Source organism: Triticum aestivum, chromosome 5D (genome assembly GCF_018294505.1).
Source record: "Triticum aestivum cultivar Chinese Spring chromosome 5D, IWGSC CS RefSeq v2.1, whole genome shotgun sequence".
Taxonomy (NCBI): domain Eukaryota; kingdom Viridiplantae; phylum Streptophyta; class Magnoliopsida; order Poales; family Poaceae; genus Triticum; species Triticum aestivum.
In genome coordinates this window covers 409176394-409191321 of record NC_057808.1, presented here as the reverse complement: position 1 = coordinate 409191321, position 14928 = coordinate 409176394, and the positions used below count along the sequence as shown (strand labels likewise).

The window sequence follows — 14928 nt, the reverse complement described above, 5'->3', positions numbered from 1 at the left end:
TTGAGCACTATACATACTCCACATGTCACTGGGAAAAGTGGATTCATGAATTTTAAATAAGAAAACTTAACTATCATAGCCACCGAGCCGTTGGCCCAAAATAGTTTCTAAGTAAAATACTTCCTTTAACCCATTTTGTTGGGAAAACATATTTACTTATAAAATCTACTGGTGACAGAGGGATGCGGATCTTACATCCTGTGTTAGAGGAAAACCCACATGACGCACTTCCAAACCCTGGAAATGACAACATATTTTGCTCTGATCAAGGTGTACTATTTTGTCCATAACACCGCTTGGTCTGAGTCAATCACTGATGCACTGATTTGGCACATGACTAGACCAAGGAACCATAAACTTTAGCCAAGATGTACACTACATCTACATTTCCACCTTGCCCTATAGGCCCGCGTGTTGAGACCCCAATCCGGTGGTCCCGCCCTAGGGTCAGTGCACCTACCTGGCTACATCGGCCTTCTCAGCCATGTAGAGGGAGCTACTTGGCATGCATAATCGGTTCAGCCCGTCCAATTCCAGGTCTATGGCTAGTACAGTCTACGGCGCTTTTGAAGCAAGTCGGTTGATTATGTCCTAATATGGTACCCTATGTAGACCAGCCCACCATCCAAGCCAACCCTCATTGGGTCATTTTATTGATTGTTTTAAACTATGTGTCGGCTAATTTTATTGATGTTATGTTTATGACTGAAAATGTTGTACAGTGGCGTTTTACGGGGTTTTATGGTCATCCGAACTAGAGTGATTGTAACTTGTTGTGGGATGGTATTCGAAACTTGCATAATAAGGGTAATCACTTCACCTTGGGTGGGTTTGGGAGACTTTAATGAATTTCTACTTTCTTCAAAAAAGGAGGGTGGCAATGCGATACCAAATGCAATGATGTGAGAGTTTCGTAATTGTTTGAAAGAGTGCGGTCTGGAATACATGGGATGTATTGGGGATCCTTTCACTTGGAGGAGAGGCGATATTAGAGAGAGACTTGACCATGCGGTTTGTAATGTGCAATGCGCGAACAAATTTCCTCGGTCTACGGTCATAAATGAAGAACATGTACACTCCGATTATCGTCCTCTCATCCTGGATACAAAATATTTTGATGGCAATATTCCTAACCACCCAAAGAGTCGACTGAAACAATTTGAAGCTCGATGGCTCCAAGAAGAGTCAGTTGTATAAATTGTACGTGCATCATGGGAAAAAGCAAAGATGTGGGGTATTGGGCCATCTCTAGCTGAGGGTACACGTGCAGTGAATGCGGATTTGCACATTCGGGGCCGTGATATACTTGGAGGTCTGGAAAAAAAAGAATTAATAAACTCAAGAAAGATTTATAAAAGCTTCAAGGGGTCCTATGAATGCGCATTCCCAAGCATGACAAAAGGAGATTTTGTTCTTATTGAAAATCTTTTAAAGCAAGAGGAGATCTACTGGTTACAACGGGGTCGTGCAAACTGGCTATTACATGGTGATCGCAACACTTCCTTTGTGGGCTACTTAGCGGTTTTGTGTGCAATGCGGGTTTGCGACTACTATGTATTTGGGGTTAGGTGACTTGTTTTTTCTGTGCATGTGGGAGGGGGCGGGTGTCGGTGTCAAAACCGGCGGATCTCGGGTAGGGGGTCCCGAACTGTGCATCTAAGGCGGATGGTAACAGGAGGCGGGGGACACGATGTTTACCCAGCTTCGGGCCCTCTCGATGGAGGTAATACTCTACTTCCTGCTTGATTGATCTTGATGATATGAGTATTACAAGAGTTGATCTACCACGAGATCGTAGAGGCTAAACCCTAGAAGCTAGCCTATGGTATGATTGTTGTATATATCTCTATCGACTAGCCTGGCCCCGGTTTATATAATGCACCAGCGGCCTAGGATAACAAGAGTCCTAGCCGAATACGCCGGTGGGGAGGAGTCCTTGTCTTGATCACCAAGCCTTGTGGAATCTTCCTTGTATGCGGCAGCTGTCCGAACTGGCCCATGAGTATAAGGCCATGGGGGTCCTCGGCCCAATCCAACTGATCGGGAGACGACGTGATGAGTACCCCCTAATCCAGGACACCGTCAGTAGCCCCCTGAACCGGTCTTCAAGTTGGGGACGCTCCTCGATTCTTCCGAACTGTTCTTCATCTTCGGTTGTCGGTCTTGAAAACTGGTTCAACAAATCTTCTCATCTTCAATCTTGAGGATCGCCGAAGTGCATCGACGAGTTTACACGTCGGGTATCCGAGGAGCCCCTTTAAGTTTTCGGCCTTTATCAATGTCTTGTTATTTTTATGCCACACCTCCGGTTTGAAGTTGTTCCCGGGCGGCAGTGTCCTCTTGCGTCCAAGCCCCAACGCCGGACTGTATTCAAGGTATCTTTTGCAGTCGGGTACCAACGTCGGGCTGTATCCGAGCTCCAACATCGGACTATGTCCAAGCTCCAACGTCGGACTGTATCCAAGCTCCAACGCCGGACTGTATCCGAGGTGTCATAGATCACCTTGGTTCTAAAAAAGTTGAAGGAGTTTAGCCGAGCTCAATGCCGGAAATGCCCTCTATGGAGCCAGCCACTGGCGCCCGAGCTTTATGCCGGACTGCTTCCGAGGTGGTGCACCACCCGACAGCGGGCTGATTTTTGTGAATATTTTTTATTGGTGCAATTTATTCTCTGCCGAGATATATAGCCAGTATATGTATATCCAGTAGCTCTCAAGGTGTGTGTCGGTCTAAAATCCGAGATGCACCTGAAGGAAAATATGAAACTGTTGATCCTAGTAGCTTCTTAGACTCAGGTCGTGAAATCGGCCTGAGGATCAACTCCTAGTTCGGCAGCATAAATAGGAATAAAAACGCAGTGTAATATATTAGAGATAATAGTGATCGGCGAACGGGCCCCTGAGAGAGGGTCGTGAGAAGTCGCCGCAATATACTAGCTTGATGCCGGATAGGTCCATATGGTACCTATTATTGTCCGAAGAGGCGTATGTGCATAGTTCGGTCAAACCGAACACTGAGCACTTTGAATTCTCTGCATTGAATAAGCAATGCAGTAGCCCCCGAGACACTGGTCGGGTGGCAACACTAAATCAGGGGATCGATGTGCCCCTTTAATATTTATAAATAATGAGCACGAAGCCCAGTAGCCCCCGAGCCTTAATGTGGGCACGGGTGGCCAAATTAAGGATCGATATCCAGAGTAAAATCACAGATTATGTGTAATGATTCTATGTGTCCAAGTACTTTACATCATTATTTTGACTCCATTGCGACCGTTTATCAGTTGAAAGTGGCCCATCTTCGGCTTCTACCCTTGGTAGATACTACGCAGGGTGTTTCCGCACTAACAAAACAACCCTTAGCCGACGTCTCGGTGCCTGGCGGCGGTTGTGTTAGCAGAAATGAGGCAATCAGATATGTGGGCTTTATAACTTTCACTTAGTCATAGGAGCTTAAAGTTGGAAGGCCAGTTACTAGCCTCCGGTTAGTGTTCGGCGACAGTCGAGGTCAAGCCGTAAACACTTCGGCCAATATTATGAACGGCCCGTCATTTAACACAGTTATTGGATCGCTGACCAGTTTACGCTTATTGTGACAGTCAGTTTTCGGCTTTCTCCACTGAGGCGCTTAACCATGCTAGCTGGAAGCACAATCACAGTGGTTCTCCCGTTGCGCACCTAGCCGAACAAAGCGGAACGTAGGAGGCAAGCATAGGAGCCGGGCAACCCAACTATTGACCAAAGACGCAATTCGAAACCGATGCATATACATCAATGTCCGAAAATGTTTTTGCCGAATCCCTAAAGGTGTCCGGCGCCGCACTACGAGACTAATCCTGGAAACACACAAATAGCTTAAAAGTGCCATAGACTTGGAAAACCAAAAACTTTAGTAAAAACTGGACGACCGAACTAGATCAAGTGTTCGGTGCCAAATCGAAAATTGGTCTTTAGAGAAAAAAAAAGTGCTTCTGTCGTGCTTTAACATGACACATCCTATCTCAAGACTTCAAGCGGGTCAGCCTATGGCTTCAACCTCCTATCCCGAAGGCGGAGTACTTTTCATTAGGCCAGTTTAGCAAACTAAACTCTAGCGGCTTTGAGAGAGAAATTAGGCTCCCCGGCTAGTGACCACACACTCATGTCGAAAAAAAAGAGTGATAAATAATAATAATAAAAACTTTGCAACGACTAAGAAGAAGAACACTTATTATAAAATGGCTCATATAAATTTAAGAGCCCCCAAGTGACTTGGGTAAAAGAATTTTATGTAAAATGATTCTACGTACCTAAGTACTTATATCATATCTGTGTTCACCCGAACTTTATGTTGGGGAACGTAGTAATTTCAAAAAAAAATCTACGCACACGCAAGATCATGGTGATGCATAGCAACGAGAGGGGAGAGTGTTGTCCACGTATCCTCGTAGACCGACAGCGGAAGCGTTATCACAACGTGGTTGATGTAGTCGTACGTCTTCACGATCCGACCGATCAAGTACCGAACGTACGGCACCTCCGAGTTCTACACACGTTCAGCTCGATGACGTCCCTCGAACTCCGATCCAGCCGAGTGTTGAGGGAGAGTTTCGTCAGCACGACGGCGTGGTGACGATGATGATGTTCCACCGACGTAGGGCTTCGCCTAAGCTCCGCAACGGTATTATCGAGGTGTAATATGGTGGAGGGGGGCACCGCACACGGCTAAGAGATCTCAAGGATCAATTGTTGTGTCTCTGGGGTGCCCCCCTGCCCCCGTATATAAAGGAGCGAGGGGGAGGCAACCGGCCAAGGGGAGAGGCGCGCCATAGGGGGAGTCCTACTCCCACCGGGAGTAGGACTCCTCCTTTCCTTGTGGGAGTAGGAGAAGGGAAGGGGGAAGGAGAAAGAAGGAAGGGTGCGCCCCCCTTCCCTAGTCCAATTCGGACCAGACCATGGGGAGGGGTGCGGCCACCTTTTGAGGCCTTTCTCTCCTTTCCCGTATGGCCCATTAAGGCCCAATACGAATTCCCGTAACTCTCCGGTACTCCAAAAATACCCGAATCACTCGGAACCTTTCCGAAGTCCGAATATAGTCGTCCAATATATAGATTTTTACATCTCGACCATTTCAAGACTCCTCGTCATATCCCCGATCTCATTCGGGACTCCGAACTCCTTCGGTACATCAAAACTCAATAAAACTGTCATCGTAACGTTAAGCGTGCGGACCCTACGGGTTCGAGAACTATGTAGACATGACCGAGACACGTCTCCGGTCAATAACTAATAGCGGGACCTGGATGCCCATATTGGCTCCCACATATTCTACGAAGATCTTTATCGGTCAGACCGCATAACAACATACATTGTTCCCTTTGTCACCGGTATGTTACTTGCCCGAGATTTGATCGTCGGTATCTCGATAGCTAGTTCAATCTCGTTACCGGCAAGTCTCTTTACTCGTTCCGTAACACATCATCCCGCAACTAACTCATTAGTCACAATGCTTGCAAGGCTTATAGTGATGTGCATTACCGAGTGGGCCCAGAGATACCTCTCCGACAATTGGAGTGACAAATCCTAATCTCGAAATACGCCAACCCAACAAGTACCTTTGGAGACACCTGTAGAGCACCTTTATAATCACCCATTTACGTTGTGACGTTTGGTAGCACACAAAGTGTTCCTCCGGTAAACGGGAGTTGCATAATCTCATAGTCATAGGAACATGTATAAGTCATGAAGAAAGCAATAGCAACATACTAAACGATCGAGTGCTAAGCTAACGGAATGGGTCAAGTCAATCACGTCATTCTCCTAATGAGGTGATCTCGTTAATCAAATGACAACTTATGTCTATGGCTAGGAAACATAACCATCTTTGATTAACGAGCTAGTCAAGTAGAGGCATACTAGTGACACTCTGTTTGTCTATATATTCACACATGTATTATGTTTCCGGTTAATACAATTCTAGCATGAATAATAAACATTTATCATGATATAAGGAAATATATAATACTTTATTATTGCCTCTAGGGCATATTTCCTTCACTTTAAACGCGTCTTAACCGACCGTCGGCTTCTCCCTCTTCGGTCAAGGGCCGAAAAGTGTTATGTACTCCACCTGTCGAGAATATCGACGGTGTTTCCGATAACCAGGCAATCAGGCCATAAGGCTGTAACAGACAAAGCGCGCTCAGGGAACTTATGTTATATTACTGACGAAGTGTAAGAAGCATCTTCGAGGAAAATAGTACCCCCACCGATACCTTTCTTCGGTTGCTCATTGCTACTATGAGACTTGTGCAATAGATTTTTTGTACTCATGAGTTCCGCTGTGTGCCGACCATAATTGAAAACAATAGGAGCGCTAGCTTTCGGCTTCACCAAGTCTGAGGTCCGGCTCGGATGACCCGATCGTGACAATCGCAGAGGTGCTCCATTTACTCCCTAGCCGAACAATCGGGAACGTAGGGGTAAACACAGGAGCGAGGCAACCCAGCTTGCAAATCGCTTAAGTCAACATGGTGCATATTGTGGCGTAATACACGAACAAGGAACGAAGCGGTACAAGTGTAATCATTTGCAAGAGGAAAGGCTTCATAAAGGAAGCCCCCAAGTAAACGGGCTATTTGAATTTGTGTGTCACAAACAACAATGAGATTTTTACAAGCAACTTTTTTCTAAAAAAGTATAATGCTTGGTCGAACCGAACACAAGTTAAAAAATTAAAACTTTGAGCATGAAGGCAACTTAGCTGGTTAATGTGTTCGGTATTGATGACGCGGTCCGAGCTTGATGCGGGACAAGGTTCCATCCCCCAAGCCGGTCTCGGGGTGGCGGAGCGAAGAGCTCAGCACTCCGAAGTGGTGACATAGCACGGCCAATGCAGGGCGGCAGAGTGACGTCGAAGTCCCCGGCGTGGGGTAATGAAGTGTTGACGAAGCCCCACGTCCTGCCGAGGTGACGTGGTATGTCAGTACACCGAGTTGACGATACTGCCCGACCCAGATCATTTTCCTGTGCACAAAAAAATAGTGCAAACCGGAGATAATAGTAATAATAATAATTAAAAAAATCATTGCATAATAAATAATTTATGCAAAGTGAGTAATAAAAGAAAATATGGCCTGCGCGCCGAAGTGAATGTCGATGCAGGGCGTCGGCGTGATGCGGTAAAGGCGTGGCAAAGCCTGAATTCACAGGTCGGTCCGAGTTCCGGATGCGGCGTGCGCCGGACTATGTACGGAACCTGACCCAACCACCATGGCGACCGTCGTTAGTGCGGCCATCGTTCGATAGACCTATGTACAGACGATGGAACAAACCAGAGTAATAATTTATTGGGAAAAATAAACCCAAACAAGCAAAAATTACTAGGATTAATAGCACCTGGTTTATTTGTTGTAGCAATCCGAAGAAAGGTGACTCCCAAAATTGGGACTCGATCCGCACACCCATTGCCTGATGGGCGATAAAGCGACGGCATGGCGATGCTGGCAAAGGTTGGCTTGCCGAGGCAAAGCCCTCGGTCCAGCTAACGTGACGAAGCTGATCGGCTAGTGACGCTGAAGTCTCCGGAGTAGGTTGATGAAGAGATGGTGAAGCCCCCGTCCAGCCGTGATGTCGAAGCCTCGATGTCAGCCGATGAGTCAAAGTAGGTCGGCGTGATGGACATCGGCTTGAAGAAGCAACAGTGCGGCCCTGCCGATGCCGGTCGTGACGTGGTCAACGCCGGCTTGATGAAGTGACCGTGCGGCCATGCCGGTGTGCCCGCTCCGTGTAATCCGTGGGGCGGCGATGTATACTTCGCGATGCCGAACTCTTGTTCGGCTTGCCGAGATGATGATCTGAAAAAATTGAGCTCGGCTCAATAAAGTGACAACGTGTCTAGCGCAGGTCGGCAGCCGTAGAGCGACGTTGTCGGGCTGGTTTGACACAAGTGCAATGGTGAAGATCATATTGGAAAAGACTTCAAAATTAGCGAGATGTGTTTGGGAACAAAACACAATACCCCATACAAAACTTCCTTCAAAAAGGATGTCCGAAATCTCGTTTATAAAAAAGATGAATTCGGGTCGGATTCGTTCTCGCGCAGAAAACAGATCCGAAAAGTGATGCACTAATCGGAAGGTTCCCGGAGTTTGGACGGTCTGATCGAGCTGAAATTTTGAGGGGTGGTAGATATAGGAATTCCGCGGCCGATCAACGGTTGGATCTTCAAAAGGACGTCCGAGCTAGAAGCTGGACACCACGCCCTGAACTTCTCCAGATTCCCGTCCAGATTTGACAGGGCTCCGATATATCGTGGATTGCCAGAGGTTCCTCCATCGGAACTCGACGAAATTTTCCAGGGCTGTTGTAGACTCAATTCCGCACAATTCCACCGAATCAATCGTTAGAACGACACTTGAGGAGGCGGTGGCGGCGGATACAAGCTCGCTGTCCAGAAAAACAGCACGGTCGCCCGAGGGCAATGTTGACGTTGAGCCCCCGGGCTCCCTGGATGATTTCTCCATGATCTTGATAGAGATCGGAGTTGATGTTGATGAAGTCCCTCCTCCGAACATGACGATCGGAGGTAGGGCGCAGTCCTCGGTCCAGCCAAGGTGACCAGTCGAGTCGGTGACGAAGAAACCGACGTCGCAGTTGATTTGCAGTCGAGTCATTGATCCTTTTGCCGATCACACAACGGAGCTCTCAATGAAAGCACCAATGTCGGTGTCAAAACCGGCGGATCTCGGGTAGGGGGTCCCAAACTGTGCGTCTAAGGCGGATGGTAACAGGAGGCGGGGGACACGATGTTTACCCAGGTTCGGGCCCTCTCGATGGAGGTAATACCCTACTTCCTACTTGATTGATCTTGATGATATGAGTATTACAAGAGTTGATCTACCACGAGATCGTAGAGGCTAAACCCTAGAAGCTAGCCTATGGTATGATTGTTGTATATATCTCTAACGACTAGCCTGGCCTCGGTTTATATAATGCACCAGAGGCCTAGGATAACAAGAGTCCTAGCCGAATACGCCGGTGGGGAGGAGTCCTTGTCTTGATCACCAAGTCTTGTGGAATCTTCCTTGTATGCGGCAGCTGTCCGAACTGGCCCATGAGTATAAGGCCATGGGGGTCCTCGGCCCAATCCAACTGATCGGGAGACGACGTGATGAGTACCCTCTAGTCCAGGACACCGTCAGCGGGGTGATGCGAGTAATTTGCATTGGATTAGTCTAGTTGGGTGTGGGTTATATGTTGTTGGGAGGATGGGGTGCATTAAAAAATGGTCACCATGTATTTCCAAAAATTATCCATTATGCATTAAAAATATACCCCTCATGTATTAAAATTGCAAGTCGTGTATTTACAAAATTGTCATGGCAAATTAAAAAATCATCATGTATTTCATAAAACTATTCATTGTGCAATTCAAACTTAATGTTGATCGCATACTTAAAGTGTTTGTCATGTATTTTAAAAATATTCATCATGTATTTCACAAAACGTTTCAATGTGTAATAAAAAATTTAATTATATATTTAAAAAATAATCATCATGTACCCTCTTTTTAAAGAAATATAAGATCATTTAGATTACTAAAGTAGTTACCTAAACGATCTTATATTATTTTTACAGAGGGTTCAATAATATTCATCAAGTATTAAAAAAATTAATAGTGTATTAGAAAAATACTCATCATGTATTAAAAATATTCATATTTTCCTAAGACCGAATCACAGAAAAGAAAATTAGGAAACAATACAAAAAAGTATAATGAAAAAATAAAAATAAAAGGAGACAATGAAAAAGAAGGAAAATAGATAAAAAGAAAGGAAAAACGCATAGAAAACTAAACCACGAAAACAAATACCAACCCTCTCTTTCCACAGGCTCTGGTACTGTGCCAGCTCGCATCAGGGCGCTATGAGGCAAGCACGGGCTATATTTCACAATTGGCGAGATATAGCGTTTGCGATTTTTCATGGAATTGTCCGAGTCTTTGCTGCTTTTTAATGGTTTTTCACCGGCTTTTTCAGGGAAATAATTTAATTAGTTAAAAATATTTAATTAGTTAAAGAAATTCGTGAATATAAAAAAACTTAAATAGCCACGAATTTTAAAAACTGTGAACATGTTTCAAAAATGCTCATAAATCTGAAAAACAGAATAGAAAAAAGAAGAAAAGGAAGAAACAAAGAAAAAGAGAACAAGAAACCCGCCGAATACCAAATAAAGACGGTGAGCCCGTTCGATTTGGGCATCTATTCTATGCCTCGAGAAATTAACAAGAAACGCCATGTCTAGAGAGGGGTTAAAAAATGTCGAGACAGAAAAATACTCCTAAAAGTTGAGAGCAAATATATATCTTCCTCTGCTAGAAATATATTTTCGGTTATTTCAGAAGATACCCTAAAAAATTATCATTCTAAAAGAAGGTCCAAAACAATGGCTCGTAGATATCTCACAAAGTAACAAACTATTATTTCATTGTTTTCATAAGACGAACTGACCAGATTTTACATGTATATAAATAAAATGTTTAACAAAACATCCTCTTGCACCAAGCAGTTATTCCCGTTTACAACAGCACAAAAGGCTACAAATCTCATGCAGTATGTGAAAGTTCAGACTGAATCAAGAAATGGTGTGACAACTGACAAACAACTGATCTCCTTGCCTAGAGCTGTGTTCACTCCTTGCCATCTGCGGCGCGAAGGGAGCCAAGCTGGACCGGTGCCTGCGTGGTGCAGACCTTGGATGTTCCGTATGCGGACATGTCGGTGCCTTCAGACTTTTCCTTCTCCAGCTGCTCCTTGATCCAAGAATACGTGATCCTGAGCCCATCCTGCAGGCAGAATTTGGATTCAGTTTGATGACTGATGAGCATCTGTATATGTGTGACTGAACAGAACAAAAAGATTCTTCTGAAAATTTTGGGAGGGTACCTTCAGCCTCATGGTTGGAGCCCAGCCAAGCTTCTCCTTGATGAGCGTGTTGTCAGAGTTGCGGCCACGGACACCCTCGGGGCCAGGGATGTGGTGGATGGGCAGCTGCTTGTTCTCGAAGCTCAGGACTATCTCAGCCATCTCGTTCATGCTCACCATTTCGTCACTTCCGATGTTTACAGGCTCGCAGAAATCAGACTTTGTGAGCCTGAAGGTTGAAAAAACAATTCTTTAGCCAGCCATAAAAATTAAATTGCTCTTGAACAAAGGAGAGAACTTTATAATTTATTTATTTATGGTAGGATGAGAACGAAGATTCAACGGTTTAACATGATACTCATTAGGAACACATGTGCAGTATTTTGATAAGAATAGCCTATACATCACAGAATTTGCAATAGAACTTGTGAGTTTCCTAAAAAGTAAATGAAATCACTGCAGCTTTTGGAATAGTTGTGAGATAAAATTGCTTGCTGGGCCATCACAATCAATTAAGAAACTAATCTACCAACAGGTGGTTCTCAAATTGCAATTCTGTCAACTGGAAATCAACATCTCATATGAAACTTTTAAGTCTAGAAAGCTAAAACAACTGATGCTTCTCTTGGAAGTCAGAACTAAAGCTGCAGTCCATTAATTGTCATCTCAGCAAAAATTGTCTTATTATCCACACTAAATAGAGCAATTCATGCAAAATCTATTTCATGCTAATGTAAAGCATATTTCAGCAAAAGCAAAAAAGTAGACATACCAGTACCGAATTTGATAGAAAAAATAAGAAATACTGGACTATATAAACATAAGTTGGTAAAAAAAATACCTGAGGACACCCTCCACACATTCATCAATAAATGTGAAGGATCTAGTCTGCAGACCATCTCCCCACATCTCAAACCGGTCAGTGGAGGTTAGAGCCTTTCTGCAGAAAGCAGCAGGTGCCTTCTCCCTTCCACCTATATAGCCAAAACAATTGTCAAACTTTAATAGCTAGCAAACAACACATTACCCCGCAAAAAAAAAAGAAGCAACCAACACATTAAGAAAAACACATAGATACTACTAACTACCAGATAAAATCTTACCCTTCCATGTCCCATATGGACCATATATATTGTGAAAGCGACCAATCCGGCACTCAATGTCAAAGTCCTTTGTGTAGTGCTTGCACAATTCCTCAGTAGCAAGTTTCTCCAAGCCATAGGCATCTTGAGGCTAAAGATAAGGCATTGCAGAAGTTAGTGCTATTTTATCACAATAATTAAGGTGTTAGTTCATAAAGAAACATATATGAGTGCAAAAGTTTTGAAACCTCTGCAGGCCAAGCATCTGCCTCCTTCAAGCTAACTACAGTTTCCAACTGCTTAAATTCAGGGTAGATGCAAGCACTCGAGGCATAAAAGAACCTGCAGGAAGGAAATTGAAGTTCAATAATATTTAGTTTCAGTCAGCTGTTCAGGTTATTGTTTTGCTGTTGTAATATGTTTTCCTTCCTTCCATCTGCGTGACTAAACAAAACTGCAACTTTCCGCATTAGGTCAAAATTATTGTAGTTGAACACATATTCTTCTTTCTTGTGATGAGTTCAGGACAATGTTTTCAAGGATCAGTTTTTTTTTCATCGCTTCTAAGCTTACCAAACCATTACGTATTTGCTAAATATGACACTAATTATGTAAATGAATATTGTGAGATAAAAGGTAGGGGCAGATAAGATGGTCTTCAAAGATTTTAATATTTTCTGGTCTTAACGCCAATGTAACAAAGAGTCACTATATCAACCCATCACCTTGCAAAAAGTACACCAATAAAAACTTCCCCTATATGGGCCCATTTGAATGTTATCCGTCAGCAAACATAACTATGATGCATAAATAGGAATTCTACTACTTTTCCCTAATAATGTACTTAATGTGGAACATTCATTTCTCCGTATCCATGAACTGAACAAAGATGTTGATAAGCCCCCTTTATTATAAGAAGTGGAACATACTGCTGCCTAATGCACACTATATGTTGGCAGTTTATGCATTTATAGGATTTTCTTTGGACAGACAGACCTAAACCTTTGTCGAAAAAAGACAGACATAACAGAAATAGCAGTTAGCATCTTATAGCTTCCCTAGGTGAAAAAACAAGAGGTCCATAGAAGCTAGTACTGGATGGATTGTTACCTCTTGACACCATTGATTCTACCAGCCTCAAGCATGTTAAAGCTGATCATAGTGTTGTTGTACATGATGACAGAATGGTTGGACTGGATGAAGCCCATCCCTCCCATATCAGCTGCGAGATTGAAAACATGGTCAACCCCAGTGGTTACCTTGAGGCAGTTGTCCATGACCCTCAGATCAGCAAGGTGAAACTCATGGCAGAACATATCCTCTTCCATGTGTTCGTTCCTCTTCCAGTCAGAGGCGATGATGTAGTGCCCCTCGCCCTTGAGGCGCTTTGCAATGTGGGAGGCTATGAACCCACCAGCGCCAGTGATCGAGATCCGCAGCTTCTCGAATGGCCAGTAGGGCTCCTTCTCCAAGTCCGCGTAAGTGTACTCCTTGTTGAGCGCCATTCTGCACCCACGCAAGTTAAAAAGCTTTAAGATGGCAACAAAATATCATAGGACTCCAACTTCTTACGGCAAACAATAACATCTTATGCCAAACAACCAGCTTATAGACAACTAAGGCGTAGAACTTGTTTCAACACGTGGTACAAAATGTAACTAGTAAAATCGTGGGGCCTAATCATGTCTATTCAATCAAGATATGTAGGAGACACTGACCGGCCACATTAGCAAACGTGAGGATTGACTGACGAAGCCGGGTTCAATCATACCAGGTCAAATGAGCATCCATCACTATTCACCAAGGCCACAGGATGGCGGATGGCTAGCGGACCGCTTAACAAAAGCAATAATGAATGAATTACTAGCCGACTGCTTGACGAAAGCAATAATAGACCCCTTGTGTGGTTTCGTTTCTTCCAAGAAGGGACAAAACAAAATCCAACACCGACAGCGCTTCATCATCCCCGCCACCGACAGCGAGCGCCGGCCACCCCGTGCCCGGCCCCGCCAGATCTACCGACCCCGCGCCCATATTCCCCGTCACTCACAGCAGCATGCCCCGGCGGCCCCGCCCCCCGCTCGCCGGAGTAGCGGCTCACCGACGCATCGCCATGGATGGCCATAATTGTCTCTCTCTGTCTCACTCCCGCAGGTCAACCCCTCGATCTGAGAATGAAAAAAATGGCACGGGGACGAACCTGCGAGAGACGGAGCGGCTGCGTGCCGGCGGGAAGGAGGGGGGTTCCGGAGCGGCGGTCGGCGACGTCGCAGGACCAGTGGACGAGCTCGGAACCGGGGAGACCGAAAACTGATGGAGGGAATCGGGGAGCTGCTGGAGACTGGTTTTTCCGTTTTCTCCCCAGAATATTCCGGGTACCGGGGAGGAAAAGAGATGAGGTGCGTCTGCTCAGGCTGACGAGCTCGGTTACTTATAGTCCCTATCCGGGCCGGGCCGGGCCGGGCCGGGTTTTAGCTGGATCCGATCGTCGCTTTTAGGCTAAGCTCCTTTGACTTTCTTTGAGCAAGGTTTACTCAAACCCAGATGCACTCAACGGGGCACTTCATTTTGCGTTTCTACGGCATGTGCACCGTAGATCTACATACGTTACTTTTCTCTTCCTACTCCCTCTGACCACTAGCGCGCGCATCTAGTATTGTATTTGCCCATAAGCTTATTGAAAATTGGGATGCTGCATAAGCATCTATATCTGTACTAATATATATAAAATAAATCAAAGAGGCCGATGCACTTAATCTTGATCATCGAACCACAGTTCAACGACCTAGATTGTTCCAATGGTGAGCGCCCAACATATTTAGCGTGCATTTCATACATACCAAATTTCGGCGTCTATGCTAATCGCCTAATTAAAACGTAATATCAACATGCAATTAATGTTCTCCCTATATCAACATACAATTAATTTTCTCCTGATAT

At 44.8% G+C, this 14928-nt stretch overlaps 1 protein-coding gene across 1 annotated transcript; it reads right to left on the bottom strand.

Moving 5' to 3' along the window:
* Positions 1-10441: 10441 nt before the first annotated feature.
* On the bottom strand, positions 10442-14426 carry LOC123122194 (GDP-mannose 3,5-epimerase 2). Its single transcript, XM_044542340.1, has 7 exons — positions 14189-14426; positions 13099-13494; positions 12237-12330; positions 12010-12139; positions 11748-11880; positions 10928-11135; positions 10442-10827 (listed from the first exon to the last, which is right to left on the bottom strand). Exons 2-7 carry the CDS (start codon positions 13491-13493, stop codon positions 10672-10674), a joined length of 1116 nt encoding a protein of 371 aa, XP_044398275.1. The 5' UTR covers position 13494; positions 14189-14426; the 3' UTR covers positions 10442-10671.
* Between the last annotated feature and the right edge of the window lie 502 nt (positions 14427-14928).

What these genes read in the sequence shown, in the direction of transcription:
- LOC123122194 (XM_044542340.1), bottom strand. Translation starts at nt 13,493, where the DNA reads ATGGCGCTCAACAAGGAGTACACTTACGCGGACTTGGAGAAGGAGCCC. An exon ending in CAGATGCTTGGCCTGCAGAG is followed by an intron (nt 12,140 to 12,236) that starts GTTTCAAAACTT and finishes CCTTATCTTTAG; the next exon opens with CCTCAAGATGCCTATGGCTT. An exon ending in TGTGTGGAGGGTGTCCTCAG is followed by an intron (nt 11,136 to 11,747) that starts GTATTTTTTTTA and finishes TTCAACCTTCAG; the next exon opens with GCTCACAAAGTCTGATTTCT.